Here is a 17,660-nt window from a genome sequence, read left to right as displayed (position 1 = left end):
ATTATGTTACTGTCAGGCAAGTGCTCACCTGCATAGAGGCAGCTAAGAGCCAGAACAGTGACGTCCTGAAGCCTTGTGGGAGTAAGAGGCTCCAGAACAGGGAGGGAGAGAGTATCCAAGGCCATGGTCACGTCAATCACCAGCGAATGGAACCTGCAGAAAGAAGGTTGACAGCATTGGAAGGGTAGCTTGGGATTCACCAAGGCAGGGAAATCAGTGGCCCGCTGGTGCTGAAACCCAGCACTGAACAGATGTAAGCCAGGGCCATCTGGCAACGTCCAACCCAGACTGGGTGATAGACTGGAAGGTGGGGGGGGAAGAGAACATAAAAAGGGGAGCTCTCTTTACCCGTTACGAACTGCAGTGGCATCAGCTACAGTGGCTGGCATGATGAAAAAGGAATTAGCGGACACAGCGTCCTGGAAGCGGTTTATGTAGCGCAGGAAGTAAGGGAGGTTCAGGCAGACCCGCAGCAGCTTCTCAGAGCCACCTGTTAAGAAGAAAGGCAAGCAGTGTGACAAAAAAAGAGAGCCCTGCCGGATCAGACCAATTCCTTTTCATAGAAATGTAGAGTTGGAAGGGACCACAAGGTTCATCTAGTTCCACCTCCTGCAATACAGGAATCTTTTACCCAAAGTGGGGCTCAAACCCATGAACCTGGGATTAAGAGTCTCATGCTCTATCAACTGAGCCATCCCGCCATCCATCTCGTCCTGCCTCCTGTTTCTTCCCACAGTGGCCAATCAGAAAGCTTCAGGAGGAATACTAGTAGGGTGTGAAGGCAATAACCCTTTCCTCTAGCAACTGGTGTTCAACAATAGTCAGCCTCAGCCGATGGAAATGTTACACAGCTAGGGAAACCCAACTTCCTACTTTCCCCCCTCCTCCTTTCTTTTAAGATTGCTCGCTTGAAAACAAGTGATAGCAGTTGTAAGCATTAACTCCTTTCCCTACCAAGTTCTTGCAAGCTGGCCACGTTCTGAGCAATGAATATGCTCTTCGTCTTGGCTGCAGAGGCTTGGTCCGTGGACGCCTGGTCGTCACTTTCACCTTCCCCCTGAGGAGAAAAAGGAGATATGGGCACCAGCCATGGTGCCGCTCCACATTTACATAGTGCTTTTGTATTTTAGTGTATTACGATTTGAATTCTATGCAATGGAAATACAGGAAATAAAAGAAGCAATGAAAACACAATAAAAAATCAGACAAAACCTAGCACAGCACATTGCAGTTGGCAGAACGGTGTGCCAAGAACCTTCAGCAATTTTCAAGCGGCTTGCAAGGAGGAAAGTTTGAGAACCACAGCCTTAAGACATAGGAAGTTATCTTGTACTGAATCAGACCAGCGGCTCAGTCCTGTCTCCAATGACCGGCAGCGACCCTCCAGCGGTCTTTTCCAGCCCTACCAAGGGATGCTACCAGGGAGTGAACCAAGCACTTTCTGCAAGCAAAGCAGGTATCCTACCACTAAGCTGCAGCCCGTCCCCAGCTCCTTTCACTTGAAGTGTTGTCACTGGACAGAGGGAGCCTCCAGGCTTTCATACACACCTGAGTCTGTGGCAGGATTGGAGAGGTTGCCACTCTGGGATTAAAGACAGACGTCAGCTGGTTGAGGAAGTTCATTTGCACTTCCTTCTGTCGCAGTTCGGGGCTGACTGGAGATGCCAGCTCTTTCTGATCCTCCACTGCAGAAGAGAGGAAAACACATTAATTCAGCCCTTGCTTCAGGAACAGAAAGGCTGAATGTGATCGTCTGGTCACGTTCAGCACTAGAGAGCTCACAACAAAGTTTACCTATTTATTACATTTAATATCCCACCTGTCCTCCAAGGAGCTCAAGATGCCATTCAGGCTTCTCTCTGCCCCTAACTGATTTATCCTCACAACAACCTTGCAAGGCAGGCAAGGATGAGAAATGGCCAAGTGAGCTTAATGTAGCGTAACGTGGCTGAGTGGGGATTTGAACCCGAGCCTCACAGGTCACTGTCCAACACTCTAACCTGCTCCACCATACCACAGTTCTCACCATCAGAGAGGGTCTTCACTGTCTGGGGTAGTTTGGCTGACTTCATCATCGCTGTGAATGTGATGATTTCGGTTCTGTCAAGGCGGCTGCAGCCAGTACACAGGCCCTTGATCAGCAGGATCAGGTGTTTCTAAAGAGAAAGAGCCAACTTCAAAGGTGAAGGCAGATGTGAGGACATGCTTTGGTGGTATTTCAGTAAACACGGGTAGCAGAATTTTTATGGTACCCTGGTTATTACTATTATTTATTAATTATCTCCCACATATATCTCAAGGTGACGTACACAATATAATAAAAACAGCACAGAAAACAACAGAAAATGCCTTTTAAAAGCAATACAAAGTAGGCAACCGTGACAGACACATTCATCCGGCGTAACACAAGTTTAACTTAACAGGTAAGTGGAAATGGACCTAGCGGTACCACGTCATCAAGGCTATCTTTCTGTATGCCAAAAATGTAAGACTGTCATCATGCTGCTGTTTGCAAGGCTTTTGAAGCTTTCTGTTGAATATCTTGTTTAAATATTAGGGTTCAGTATTGTTCCACAGGATGTGTACTACTTTAAAAGCCAGGGTGCAGATCCTGACCTAGTTTTTGCAGCTGTGTAGCAGGTGCTGATAAGTCATTAAAATTAGCCGAATAAGGTGATTACAGTGTTTCTTTTCTTTTTTTTAACACATTGCATGTACCAGCAATTGTGAACGGTATATAATGTGCCGTATGTACCTTACTCTGTGTGTAATGAGTGGATGTTTACAGACACTATGCAGAAGGGATGACTGTAAGATGTACGTTTGAGCAGTTGTTATTAAACCTTGCAAAGCACTCTTTGCGTCTTTCCAGTGATTCCATCTGTGTGGTCTAATCTGCACGCACTCTGTGGCATGCTGCAATATGCAATACTTTCTACCCTGTAAGGAAACAGGACCATCTAATCCCATATATTCTCTACCCCAGCCTTCCCCAACAGTTCAATGCCTGGCAACTCCCGTTAAATAAAATCGCAGTTCACATATTGGCGAGCCTTCCTTCTGGGCTGCTGAGATGCAGCATGCAAAGGGGTTGGTGGACAAGGTGTTCCTCTAGACCAGCCTTTGCCAACTTGATGCCCTCCAGGTGCTTTGGACTGCAACTCTCACCATCCCAGACTACTTACCATACTGGCTAGGGCTGATGGTTGAGGATGATGGGAGCTGCGAGTCCAGCAACATTCAGGGCAGGCAAGGGAGCATAGAAGCTCTGCACCCCTGGTTTAAGTCAAGCCGTGGAAACTTCTAGATGCATAGCATGGGCTCTACTATTAAACTATACCCATGCATACACACATTCTCATACACTATGAAAAAGGCCTCTCACCTGCGAAACGGCACAAGCCTCATCTGGGTTTTCAAGTCGCAGCAGGGAAAATTCAATCAGGACTTTGCAGGCAGCTGCCACAGACTGCAGCTGATTTCTAGGTACTAAAAAGCCAAAGATGTCAGATCATTCAAAGAGGCGTTAGTTCCCTACGAAGAAACCTCAGAAACCGATTTACCATTTGCTGATCTGTCTCCCCACCTTGGAAGTTCATTTCTGGTTTGCAAACCTCCCCTTCCCTGTCTAGCCCCCTGTTTGCCTTATAAATTACAAGCCATCAAGGAAAAGAGACATCTGTTGGTAAGAACAAGGAGAGAAGGCATGATGGCTCAAGCAGAACATCAAAACTCACACTCTGGACACTCACCCAGTCCACACACTGTGGTGATGTAGTGCGTCGCAAGGGCGACAAAGGACGAGTAGAAAGGTTCATACTGTTTGTCATGGTGCAAGATTTCAGACTCACTGCAGAGAGAGAAAGAAGACAGAGAGTGGATTATGAACCAGTTATTTCCATGCTCTCGGGGACTGCCCTGAACTTTGACCATATGCATAGAGTATGTTAAAGATTACAGGTTGTATCCATAAGGAGGTATGAAGAGCCTGCTGGATCAGGCCAGTGGCCAATCTAGTCGAGCAGCCTGTTCTCACTATGGCCAAACAGATGCCCCTAAGGGAAACTTGCAAACAGGACCTGAGCACAAGAGCACTGTCTCCCCTCCTGTGGTTTCCAGCAACTGGTATTCAGAAACCAGCTCAGTGTCTGGTATTTAGAAATTTTTTCAGAGTCTCCAAAAATTGTTACACATCACTTGGGAAGACAGGTGAACTAATGCCAGTGTACTGGAAAAAGCAGTGTCGAAGCAATTATTTTTCAACATCAACTTCGTTGGACTGGTCATGTTGTTTGGGTGCCTGTCTTCCAAAGGAACTGCTCCATTCCAAACTTAAAAATGGAAAGCGTAATGCTGGTGGTCAACAAGAGAGTTTAAAGACTCTCTCAAGGCAAATCTTTAAAAATGTAGGATAAACACTGACAACTGGGAAACACTGGCCTGCGAGCGCTCCAACTGGAGGACAGCCTTTACCCAAAGTGTCATGGACTATGAAGACGCTCAAACTTAGGACGAAAAGGAGAAGTGTGCTAAGAGGAAGGCATGCTTGGCAAACCCCCGTCGTGATCAACTCCCACCCGGAAACCTATGTCCCCACTGTGGAAAAACGTGTGGATCCAGAATTGGTCTCCACCGTCACTTACAGACTCACTGTTAAGACAGTGTTCATGGAAGACAATCTTACTCTGCTATGAGGGATAGCCAAAGAAGAAGATTCAGAAACATTACTGCCCTCAACAGTGGAACTACTAGCAAATCTACTTATCCTGAATCCACATAATATCAACAAGAATGTGCTTTCCGAAAAAATTGAGGGGTTTTTTTTTGGGGGGGGGGGGTAATGTAATTGTTGCAACAAGAGTAACAACTGGAACGATTCACATATAAAAAATCTAACAGTGTAAATACAACAACAGCGCATTCTCAAAAGTATAACTATCACATCAACATAAAAACAGTAATTAGCAGTTCCTCTAACGTTCATCAAAATTTTAACCCAGTGGGGGAATCCCACCAGCATGTCAACTAAAAATATCCAGAGAATTTCACATTCAAAAGTAGCACCAAAGTTGATGATGCAGCAGCAGCAGCACCAACCACCCCAATATTTTATGACTTAACCTTTTGAGAGCTGGAGGGGACTTAGGTGAGCGTCTAACTCAGTGCTGCCAGCTCTGGCTGGCATCAGCTCTCCAGTCTCAGGGAGAGAAGAGTTTCCCCGCCACACACACTCCAGCCCTGCTAGCCTTGATCCTTTTTTGGAACTATTTATTACATTTCTATCCCACCCTTCCCTGCAAAGGAGCCCATTGAAAGGTTAAAACAGAGCTTTCCAAACTTTTCATGTTGGTGACACACAAATTTAGACATGCATCATTTTTGCGACACAGTAATTCAGTTTTACTAGCGAACTGGAGATTAAGCTACTGCAATCGCTTTCCAGCACAGGGAGGGGTGTGGGGAGCGTTCACACAAAACACCTACACACTGCAGCCAACACACTAACCTGTCACAACACACAGTTTGGAAAGCTCTGGGTTAAAACAATGCAATTAAAATAATTTTAAAGCTGGAGATTGAACACTGGACTTCCTGCAGATATTGTAAAGCTTTCAATTTACCACCAAGCTATTACCTCTCCCCACAGAAAGCTGCCTCTGGGGCAGGACTGTAGCTACTCCAGGTAAGGCTGGGAGAGACTTCCATCTGAAACCCAGGAGTCACTGCTAGTCAGACTAGAGAGTACTGAGCTAGGCCTATCTCTGTATAAGGCATCTTTCTATGTCCCTGGACTATGAGGACTTAAACCTTGGAAAGAAAACATTTTATGGGAAGAGACCACAGCTCAGTGTTGGATCACCTGCCTTGCCTGCTTAAAGTCCCAGGCTTAATCCCTGGTGTCTTCAGGAAGGGCTAAAAAAAGACCCTTGGCCTGAGACCCTGGAGATCCACTGCTGGTCAATGTAGACAATACTGAGTTAAAGGGACCAATGGTCTGACTTAGTAGCAGAGGAAGCTGCTTAGACTGAGCTAGACTTACTGATCCATCTAGCCAGGCGAGCCTCCCTGGGGAGAGCACCCCACAAACAGGGAGCCACTACAGCAAAGGCTGCTCTTGTGTGGCCACCCTCCAGGCAAGTGTTCCCCAAGCCTGGATCTCCAGCTGTTTTTGGACGACAATTCCCATCATCCCTGACCACTCGTCCTGCTACTAGGGATGATGCGAATTGCCATCCAAAAACAGCTGGAGACCCAAGTTTGGGAAACACTGCTCACTTTTCCAGGAGAGGCACACGAAGAAGGGTCTCAGATAAATAAACAAATAAATAAACAATTATTATTTATTATTATTATTATTTATACCCCACCCATCTGGCTGGGTTTCCTCAGCCACTCTGGACAGCTTCCAACAAAGATTAAAAATACATTAAAACACCAGCCATTAAAAACTTCCCTAAAACAATGGCTACCTTCAGATGTCTTCTATATGTCAGATAGTTGTTTATTTCCTTGACATCTGTTGGGAGGGCGTTCCACAGGGCGGGTACCACCACCGAGAAGGCCCTCGGCCTGGTTCCCTGTAACTTGGCTTCTCACAGGGAGGGAACTGCCAGAAGGCCCTTGGAGCTGGATCTCAGTGTCCGGGCTGAACGATGGGGGTGGAGACGCTCCTTCAGGTATACTGGACCGAGGCCGTTTAGGGCTTTAAAGGTCAGCACCAACACTTTGAATTGTGCTCAGAGATCCAGGTAGGTTCATATGGAGAGAGGCGGTCCTTGAGATACTGAGGTCCTGAGCCATTTAATGCACCATAGGTCAAAACCAGCACTTTGAATTGGGCTTGGAACTAACTGGTAGCCAGTGCAACTGGGCTAGGATCGGTGTAATATGTGCAAACCATCTTGTCCCAGTGAGCAGTTCTGCACTAGCTGAAGTTTCTGAACCGTCTTCAGAGGCAGCCCTATGTATAAAGCTCCCAACAGCTTCATGTAGATGTTAAACAGACTAGGACATGGGAGACCCAGGTTTGAATTATTATTATTGCTACTTTCTACACACAGTCCCATAGGTGGGGCCTGGACCACTGTAACACAGTGCCCCCAATACCCATCTCACAGAGCAAGTTCAGGAACATACCATGGTCATTGGTAACAAAAACCACAGAGTGACTGAGAAGAATAGATGGAGTTCACTCATCAGGCCAACCAAAGCAGATACCCATTACTGAGTAGGAGGGTCCCAACATATACAGTGGTGCCTCACAAGACGAAATTAATCCGTTCCGCGAGTCTCTTCGTCTAGCGGTTTTTTCATCTTGCGAAGCAACCCTATTAGCGGCTTAGCGGATTAGCGCTATTAGCGGCTATTAAAGGCTTAGCGGCTTAGCGGCTAAAAGGCTATTAGCGGCTTAGAAAAGGGGGGGAAGCGAAAAAAATCGCAAGACTCACAAGACTTTTTCGTTTTGCAAAGCAAGCCCATAGGGAAATTCGTCTTGCGAAGCGCATCGAAAAACGGAAAGCCCTTTCGTCTAGCGGGTTTTTCGTCTTGCGAGGCATTCGTCTTGCGGGGCACCACTGTAATATGGACCTGACACACACTTACAAAAACTGGCCCAAAAAGCTCTTACAACTGTAACAGGAAGTTTCTGAATGCTCCATCAGACTGACTCCATCGCTTTTCAAATCGTTTTGGGAAGTTCTGAAGAATCCAGGCGATGGGACAACAAAACAACTCAGGAGCTGAGCCTCAAAAAGAAACAGCCAAAAGAGTCAAAGCACCCTTTTGCACTTACATGTTTCCCCCTCTCTGCTGCTTCAATGAGCTTCACGCTGTTTGCTTTGTTAATGCCCCACAGCAGTTCCCCAGAACTTTGAAAGCATGAACACACACTAATGCACACACAGAGCTGGATGAAGTTTGTGCAATTCTGCAAAACAGAGGGTTCAAAGCAGACAGTTGCACAACAGAGGCACGAAAACAACCTGATGCAAGGAAAGATGAAGGGCATTTCAGAATACCGTATTTTTCGCTCTATAACACGCACCCGACCATAACACGCACATAGTTTTTAGAGGAGGAAAATCTGTAGGCATGCCACCCGTAGGCATTCCCTCCATAACACGCACAGACATTTCCCCTTACTTTTTAGGAGGAAAAAAGTGAGTGTTATGGTGCAAAAAATACGGTAGTTTGTTTTCTGGCGGGGTGGGGGGTGCTCATCAGCTTGTTCCTGCTACTGTTCTAATGTGGTTTATGCTACATCCATTGTATTGAAGCACCTCTGCTTTTATCAGTTAGCTGATCTAGAAAAACCTTTACTTAAGCAGTGGTAGAAGTTCATTTTCAGGTACCTTCTAGGGACTACATGCCAGTGGTGGGCAGGACCAAAGCTCAAAGTATGCAAAGCAATGGATGCAACTCTTAATTTTGTGCAGTATACTGTACTGCATTCCAGCCATGCAAATACCAGAGGTTTCTACACCAAGAGAGACACTTCTCTCCAGCCAGGCAAAGACAAAGCATTATTATCACAACTCAAGGACACATTCCAACCAGGCAAAATCATCAGAAAAGGAGAAAGAGAGGCCTGGGAGGAGTCCTGAAGACCAGAGAGAGGACTTGCGGGTTGCTACTGCATTTGGTCTGAGGATCCAAGGTTTCCCACTCTGACTTAAAGAGAAGCCCATTACTGCAGTCACGAGCAACTGTGGAAGATACCAGTTTAAGTGGCAAAACAAAACCACCACCAAATGACACCCATACAGCAGACACAAGAGCAGCGCAACTCAAAGCTGCTTTGTAAGAACAAACATGGTAGAAAATACAGAAAAGGGAAAGACTTGTGGTCAGCGATAGTTTTAGAGGGCTTTGTAGCACTCACATAAATGCAATATTATTTCAGAACTATTGTGCGAATCAGAACAGAGGTGACACCTTTATTCTGAAGAAGCTGGGATGCTTCTGACAGTTGCAAAAGACAGAACATCAACAACTGTGACATTTTAAAACCTCCCTAAACCTCTCAGCTGGAGGGAAGGCTGTATCGGTTGAATTTCTGCATGGCAGCTCTACCAGAAAAAGACAGTGACAGCTACCCTAAATCTCACTAGATCCCAGGAAGGATCAGTATTATCAGTGAACCACAGAACTGAAGAGCTGGAAGGAACCACGAGGACGTTCTAGTCCAACCCCCTGCAGTGCAGGAATCTTTCACCCAATATGGGGCTAGAACCCATAACCTTGATCTCATGCTCTACCAACTGAGCTATGATGTACTGCTCATTAAAAGTGAAAGAACTTCCTATTAAGATTATTATTGTCCCCATCTGTTCTGCAGTTGCTGATGAACTGTTCATGAATGGAAAGCACCCTCTCAAGAATAGCAAGGCTCCTGCAGCTAAGCTAGTGCCAAATGTACTGCTCTGTTTTCCTTTGGACCACATCAGTGAAGTCGAGAGCGGGGATCTTGTCATCTGGGCAGCCCTGGACATTGCTCCATACATTGCCTAGGTTTGTGCCCTGGAGAGGTCATTTCAGTGCTGCTAACAGAGCAGAAATAACGATGGGAAGCAGCAGTTATATCGGTGTCTGCAGCCACAGTGGGTGCTGTGATTCTCTAGTGGCTTGACTTCACCCCCAAAGGCACACTCCATTCTCTCTCGAAACAAATGCCAACATGTCTAGGGTGTGACCCTCTGGACGTGGCTCCTTACGCATCTTTGACCAACTGATATGCACTGTTTTTGTTATGGTCCGGCTGTTTTTGTTAGCATATCCTATTTTATGTAACATGCAACTACCGTATTTTTCACCCCATAGGGCGCACCGCCCCATAGGACGCACCTAGGTTTTTGGGGGGGGAAATAAAGGAAAAAAAATATTTCCCCCCCAGGCGCGGGGGAAGCCCGAGCTTCCCCCAACCCCAGCCCCCAGAACAGCCTGCTATCCGCAAGCCTAGGGAGCCTGGCGGGAAGTCGCGCCGGTCTCCCCTGGCTTGCGGAGAGGTGCGCGAAGTCCGGACGCGCTCTTTAGCGCGTGCCAGGATTCGGAATGCAGGCAGCTCCGCGCAGCCGTCGGGAGCCTGGTGTGACTTCGCGCCGGGCTCCCGAGGGCTGCGCAGAGCTTCCTGAAGCCTGGAGAGCAAGAGGGGTCGGTGCGCACCGACGCCTCTCGCTCTCCAGGCTTCAGCGAAAGCCTGAATTCGCCCCATAGGACGCACACACATTTCCCCTTCATTTTTGGAGGGGTAAAAGTGCGTCCTATAGGGCGAAAAATACGGTAAATTAAAAACATACAGTAAATTTATCTACAACAAGGCTAATCCAACAGCAGCACCCAGATTATTGAATTCCCCCCTTCCCCCTGGACAGAGGTTCAAGTGGTCCCCATTCTCTCTCATATTTTAGGAAAGCAACCAAGACTTAAACAAAAAACCCAAAAAAACCTAAAGCATTGAATTTTAAAATTTTAACGTCTTGCTGTTCTTCTGAAATTGACCAAGCAGTTTCATGTTCCTCTCCTGAAGCTGCTTTAATAACGTAAATTGTACGTTATTTTACTATTGTTGCGCTTCTGCATTTTTAATCTGACAAGTGCTTTGGAGGCAGACAATTGTTATTGTATATTTAATATTAAACATGGTTATATCTAATGTTAGTCCTACTCAGGATGAATGCACTGAAATTAATGGACATGACTAACTTCGGTCCAGTAACTTCACTGGGTCTAACAGGAATAAAACTGAGTTGGAAGCAATCATAAGTAACAACAAAAAGACCCCTTAGGCACTTTAAGGATGATCATTTTGACGTAAAACCTTCAGGTACCACAACCCCTCTGAGCATGGGCATAGCCAAGATTTTGGTTTGGGGGACAGGCCCTTTGTTGAGGGGGGGGCTGAACCTCAGTTAGCTATGTTTTTGTATTGATTTTTATTGATTTAGGGGAGCAACGGCCCCTCTCTGCCCCCCCCCCCAGCTACGCCCATGCCTATGAGGCACGAAGGGCAATCCTGAATTGGTGCTACAAAACACAAACACAGCTACCTTTCTGATAACAAGCTTTCTTGTAAAACCACCATGGGAATTACAGAACTAAAGGCCTCCATTAAAATACCTACAATAAAGCAAAGTATTAAAACAACTGTTTACTAGAGAGGTAGCCATCAAAGCTGCTGTTGGACTACAACTCACACATTGTTTGACCACCACTGCTGGGGCTGATGGGAATCAGCTTCCCATAATTTAATTAGCCCCCAAGCACCACAAAATAATAGATTATAAATTTACTTATATCTTATAATTACCGTATTTTTCGCTCTATAAGATGCACCAGACCATTAAGACACACCTAGTTTTTGGAGGAGGAAAACAAGAAAAAAAATATTCTGAATCTCAGAAGCCAGAACAACAAGAGGGATCGCTGTGCAGCGAAAGCAGCAATCCTTCTTGTCGTTCTGGCTTTTGGGATAGCTGTGCAGCCTGCATTCACTCCATAAGACGCACACACATTTCCCCTTACTTTTTAGGAGGGAAAAAGTGTGTCTTATAGAGCAAAAAATACGGTATATGCCAACTGTCCTGTGAGGAACTCAGTTGTGAATCCTATGTTTCTTTCTTCAGTCTCCCATCTCCATTTCAGCCACACAATAATCCTGTGAAGTAGTGAAGACAGGTGCTGGCCGAAGCTAACCACTGAAAGCTTCATGTGTATAAGTGGGGGAATTAAATACGTTTTAATATTAAATTGTTTTAACCCCCCCCCCCATGGGACCTTAGAGTGAAGAGCAGGTAATAAGCTATAATAATAATAATCTGAATTTGCCTCTCCCAGCTCCCCAGTCAGATACTCACTTACAACTACACCCTGCTGACTCTCCCCTCACCCAATAATGAAGAATGCAGGTATAATATATGCTAGTAAATCAGCATTTATTCTATGCTAGCATATGCCTTTTTTCTTTCCCCCCTATTTTATTATTATTACTTCATGCATTTTGGATATTATGTGGTAAGCTATCCTGTTGTCTCTTGAAGGACAGTATATAAAAAAGTAAAGGTAAAGGGACCGCTGATCATTAGGTCCAGTCGTGGCCAACTCTGGGGTTGTGGCGCTCATCTTGCTTTATTGGCCGAGGGAGCCGGCGTACAGCTTCTGGGTCATGTGGTCAGCATGACTATGCTGCTTCTGGTGAACCAGAGCAGCGCACGGAAACGCCATTTACATTCCCGCCGGAGCAGTACCTATTTATCTACTTGCACTTTGACGAGCTTTCGAACTGCTAGGTTGGCAGGAGCAGGGACCGAGCAACGGGAGCTCACCTGATCACGGGGATTCGAACTGCCAACCTTCTGATCAGCAAGTCCTAGGCTCTGTGGTTTAACCCACAGCGCCACCCGCGTCCCTCATAAAAAGTAGTAATATAATAAATCCTTTGGGGGGGGGAGATATTTACTCTATAAAAAACCCAATAGAATAAATATCTCCTCCCCCCCCCAAAAAAAGGATCAAATCGTCGAGTGTCAGGCCTGCTCAGAGTTGATCCACTGATCTCAATGCACGTGACCAACCCGCCTGGGTCCATCAATATCAATGGATAGGAGACATAACTGGAAATGGAAATGTCGGTTGCCAGACCTGTAAATTTCAACCCCATTTTCTAGCAGCAACAATTGCAAGTCACTCTCCACGTGCCATGACTCCCGCTCAGCGCCAAAGGGGCGGGAACAGGTGTTGGCCGGACCACGCCCACCACCGACCGAAGCCCCGCCCATGCCCCGCCTACCTCTCAATGACGGAGGCCAACAGCTGCGGCAACTCCCGCATCTCGAAGGCCGAGTAGGAGGCGGAGAGGAGCGGTCGCACCGCCACCTCCCAGCCGGGCTCCCGCTCCGCCGTTGCCGTCGGGGAAGAACCGGCGCTACCGCCTCCCCCCGACGCCGCCATCTTGACGACGACTCTCCTCAGCTTAGGTTCCAGAAGCGTTTGAGTTGCTGAGGCGAGGAAAGGAGACCGCTTCCGTGCCAGGACGGAAGTGACGAGATAGCGGTGGCGGCGGCGACCAATCCCCGCTTAGAGACGCAGCTTCGCCTTAGAGATAGGCGTTGCGGCGTGTTTCCAATAAACTTCCGTTCTTTTCGATGCTGAGTGGCTACAAGGTCCCACGGAAGTTCTCTGCTTTCTGACAGGCGAGGCAAAGTATGTGGCGGTTGTTTGTAGAGATTGCCGAGCCGCTAGAGCTGCTTCAAATCCCTCCTCCTATTTCCGAGGAGCAAATCTAACACAGCATGGTTTCCAAGTTGACCGAACGAATACCGGTAGTGACTGTAGGCGCGGTCATTCACATGCTTTCTCTTAGCTCTTTGCTTTCCTGGCGCCTGGGAAGGACGCATGCGCAGAAACGTGAGTCAGCGAGTTTCGCTCTCGATGGCGGCGTGCGCGTGCGCCAAGTACAAGACGCTTTACGTACGGACTAGTGACTTGACAGCACGTTCCTATTTTTGTCCCCCGCTGAGTGCAGTGCAGTGCAGCTTATTCCTGGCCGATTATGCATAAGTTTGCAGCCTTTAAAGCCAAAGATGGGACTCTGAAAAGGCTCGACAAAGGCTCCAATTCTTACCAATAGAACTTAATGGAAATGATTTTTGAAGAGACATGGATAGCATTACACTATAAAGTAACTAGAATCATGGGGTAAGGATCAGTATCTGGCAGAGCTGTATTGCTTACTTGCAAATATGGTTGTGTTTATTACATATTAATGTTAATAATTATTGAATACATAAAGGTAAAGGGACCCCTGACCATTAGGTCCAGTTGTGACTGACTCTGGGGTTGCGGCGCTCATCTCGCTTTATTGGCCGAGGGAGCCGGCGTACAGCTTCCGGGTCATGTGGCCAGCATGACTAAGCCGCTTCTGGCGAACCAGAGCAGCGCACGGAAACACCGTTTACCTCCCGCCGGAGCAGAACCTATTTATCTACTTGCACTTCGATGTGCTTTCGAACTGCTAGGTTGGCAGGAGCAGTGCATCAAGCTATGATTCTATGAGCCAGAATTTTGGTCCATCTCATTCAATACTGTCTATGCTAACTGGCTGGCCAGGATATTGGGCAGGGATCTTGCCCAACCCTCGGCAGAGCAGCCAGGGACTGAACCTGGGACCTGCAGGCACGACAACATCATAATATACTGATATATCACGTTTAAAATAAGGATGGAGCTGTGTAGAGGAATTGGCTGGCTTCATGGTTTTTCCCACATTTTGATTTTTGCATAGTACATACACACACACACACACACACTGATTCATGCTATAATGCCAGGTCAAAAATTATGAAACCGGTATCACAAAATGGACTTCGGTTTTGGACGATATATAGATATATCACCCAGCCCTAGAGGTAACCCAGGAATTACACAGCAGAAGTCTCATCTGCACTATATTCAATACCTCATTGTCATGGAGTTCCCTCAAATAATACTATGTACAGGCCTTTTTTAAGGTTGCTGAAAGTTATTGGCAGACCCTTTTCCCTCACAGAGCTACGGAGTGGTATGACCGTCATCTCCTCTTCCTCAGTGTTGTCCTTACAAACCTCAGGATATGTCAGGAAGTAGCCTTTGGCCTACAGAAGCTTCCACCCTAATAAAAACAGTCATTTAAAGTCCCACAAACTCCTGGTTGTTGTTTTTCATGGTGACGCTGCCCCCCACAACTATGACAAGATGATTATTGTCCCTGTAAAATATGTTCAAGATGGTATTTATATTTGACTCTAATATAAATACCATCTTGAACATATTTTACAGGGACAATAATCATTGTTTAGACATCCTCGCAGCCTTGCAGTCTGTCGCTCCAGAAAAGTGGGTGGTGTTTCAGGCTGAAGGCACTTTGTGGTGGCAATAGCCCCTTTGAGGTAGGCTATAAATTTTCAAAATGCTCTCACCGTAGCTGTCAAGTGTCCCTTATTTGATGGGACAGTCCCTTATTCCAATGCCATGTCCCGCTGCTGTCCCTTATTGATGGATGTCCCTTAAATGATGTCCTTTAAATTTCAAAGGAAGCAGCTCCTCTCCCTCCCTCCCTGCTGGCCAGGGAGGAGGGAGGCTCCTACTGTGTTGCTTGGCTGCGTTGCTCACCCAATAAGAAATCTAAGAACGACTGGGGGGTGGAGCTTGTGCTGATCAAATCGGCTGTGTTCCCTGGGGACTCGCCTTTGCTCAGTGCTTCCCAGCGGAGAGGTGATGGTGGTTTTCCTTGAGGCTTCGTTTGGCTGCTGGCTGGGCTTTCTGCCTTTGGCTCAGAGGGGGTCAGAAGTTGAACATACCTGTGCTGAGTGCTCGGATCGGAATCGGATGGATACGTCATCGACGGCCCACTCACCCTTGCCGGCGAAAAGGTCTGTCTGGAGCTGGGGCACATGGCGGGGGGAAAGGAATGGAGATCTCATGGGAGGGGGGGAGGCTGTGTGTGTGTGGCTAGTTAATGCAAGCTGAGGGGGCTTTTGAATGCCGGATGCCATTCTTAAGTTGAGGCTGCACAGGCCTTGTGGTGCATGTGATTCAGATTCTATTCAGTTGAACCTCTGGTTACAAAGTTGATTGGACAGTGTTCTTGAAGCTACCAGCATGAGTTTGACCAGACTGCAGGAAGACTGGAGTGCCTGGAACAGGCGAGACTGCAGGTCCCTTATTTTGGCAGCTGGTCCCTTATTTTGAAATCTGTAAATTGACAGCTATAGCTCTCACACACAAACAAACATGGAACCCTTACTAAAACGCTGTTGCAACCAAGCCCATCAGGTGAGCCTGTCCATTTGCCTGGCAGTGTCTGTGGCCCATGGAGCCCAGATGTCCCCCCCACCCCAGGGTATCTGAGCCCGAGACCCCCTGAGGTTTACACCTTTGCTGAGGAAGTGTTATAAGAATTTTAAGGTCTTAGATATATAATAAATGTTCATAAATGTACCAAGCAAACAAGTACATAAATATATAAACCACATGTCTGAAGCAGCACAGGAAGACAGTCCTGAAACCATTTTGACTCCCAAGCTGACCAAATATTTCTCTGTAAGGAGGTGAAAAAAAACCTTCCTTGTTACCAGGAAAGCAATCAGATGGGGCATTATCAGATAACCTGGCAGACAGGAAAAACAACAGCACTCAAATTTCTGCTGTAGACCACCTTTTCTGTGATGTAGGTATGATGTTTGTGGGGGGTGGTCTTGGGTTACACCCCTTCTGTGATGTGTCTTGAGCTCCAGGGCAGGGAATTTAAAATGTCTATATAAGGGCAAGCACACCTTTGTTCTGGGTCCTCCTCCGTGTGAGGGGAGCACCCTGTTGCAACAGTTCAATAAAGATCAGGCTTACTAGCTGCTTTGCTTCTCAATATTCTCTGGTTGGCCTCTGTTATTTCCCCCTACCAATAGGGAACCCATGTAAGGACTCTATACGGGCTCTTGGATACCCCATAAGGGAAAAAGGGCAGATTTTGTTTACAACAGAAGCATGGCGCCTGAAGAGCTTCAAAACAAGAGACTCCTTACAAGCACCTCAGAAAGTGACCTGTATTTCAGAACATTCTTTTTATTGTACTGTATAACGCCTACATAGGAAGCGATTCATACTTGCCAATAGAAAAAGGGGCTCAGTCAGCACTTGCTCTGGGACTGCAGGGCTGAAGTAAAGCCTGCTCTCTCCTGCTCCATCAGCCAGGGATGAAGGACGTCTGGATCATTTGCTGCAGCTCTTTCCAAGTACAGCGATGGGCGAAGAAAGTCAGCTTGGCCCCAATGAGACATGACTTGCCTGCAGACATCTCAAGCTTTGGGCTTTGTTAAACATATTCTTCCTCTGTCCTCCTCTGCATCCCTTCCTCTGTGTACCCCACAGATTCCCAACATCTCTTAGTCTAGTAGAAGTTTGAGTGCCCCATACTCGATAGGAAATTGGAGGAGGTACTCAACCGCTTTCTCCAGGCGATGGTAAGGTGGAGAAAGTGCAGACGTCTACTTTTCTGCCCTCCACTGTAGGGCCCTTGGTGATCTTGTAGAAGGCCTCCAGCCTCCAGCAGCACCTCAACCTGTCATATATATATATATAAATTAAATGTTCAGAAATGTACCAAGCAAACACATACATAACTATATCCATCTGGAGCTTGTATCTCAAGATCTTGGTTAATGGAAGAAATAAAGTCATTCCAAAGTAGCATGTTTGCTTTTCAAGCTGCACTGGCTCCCGGTGGAGTACAGGGTCAGATTTAAGGTGCTGCTTTTGACCTTTAAAGCCCTTCACGGCCTAGGACCCTCGTACCTACGGGACCGCCTCTCCTGGTATGCCCCACGGAGAGCCTCAAGGTCCATAAATAACAACACCCTAGTGGTCCCAGGCCCTAAGGAAGTTAGATTGGCTTCAACCAGAGCCAGGGCCTTTTCAACTCTGGCTCCGGCCTGGTGGAACGCTCTGCCTCATGAGACCAGGGCCCTGCAGGATGATTTCTTTCCGCAGGGCCTGTAAGACAGAGTTGTTCCACCTGACCTTTGGCTTGGAGCCAATTTGATTCCCTCCCTCCCTCTCTTTCCTTTTTCTTTTCCTTCTCCTCCTGCGATGAGGCTACATTTTAATATTTTAATGTTCCATTATTTTAATGT

General features: G+C 46.9%; 1 protein-coding gene across 8 annotated transcripts in view; it reads right to left on the bottom strand.

Moving 5' to 3' along the window:
• The window catches only part of UBR4 (ubiquitin protein ligase E3 component n-recognin 4), a 142,047-nt gene extending 129,024 nt beyond the window's left edge, over positions 1-13,023 (bottom strand). For all 8 annotated transcript variants that reach the window (XM_083512628.1, XM_083512629.1, XM_083512632.1 and 5 more), the window contains exons 1-8: positions 12,785-13,023; positions 3,753-3,850; positions 3,386-3,489; positions 2,027-2,156; positions 1,549-1,685; positions 955-1,057; positions 349-490; positions 29-153 (exon numbers count right to left, since the gene is read on the bottom strand). In XM_083512628.1, the coding sequence (XP_083368754.1) occupies positions 29-153; positions 349-490; positions 955-1,057; positions 1,549-1,685; positions 2,027-2,156; positions 3,386-3,489; positions 3,753-3,850; positions 12,785-12,945 (1,000 nt within the window). In that variant the 5' untranslated portion in view covers positions 12,946-13,023. The remainder of the gene's footprint in view (positions 1-28; positions 154-348; positions 491-954; positions 1,058-1,548; positions 1,686-2,026; positions 2,157-3,385; positions 3,490-3,752; positions 3,851-12,784) is intronic.
• Between the last annotated feature and the right edge of the window lie 4,637 nt (positions 13,024-17,660).

The sequence above is a fragment of the Podarcis liolepis genome, assembly GCF_965112155.1.
Source record: "Podarcis liolepis genome assembly, chromosome: 7".
NCBI lineage: Eukaryota > Metazoa > Chordata > Lepidosauria > Squamata > Lacertidae > Podarcis > Podarcis liolepis.
Note: the sequence above shows the minus strand (reverse complement) of the source record. Positions and strands in the feature narration are given on the sequence as shown.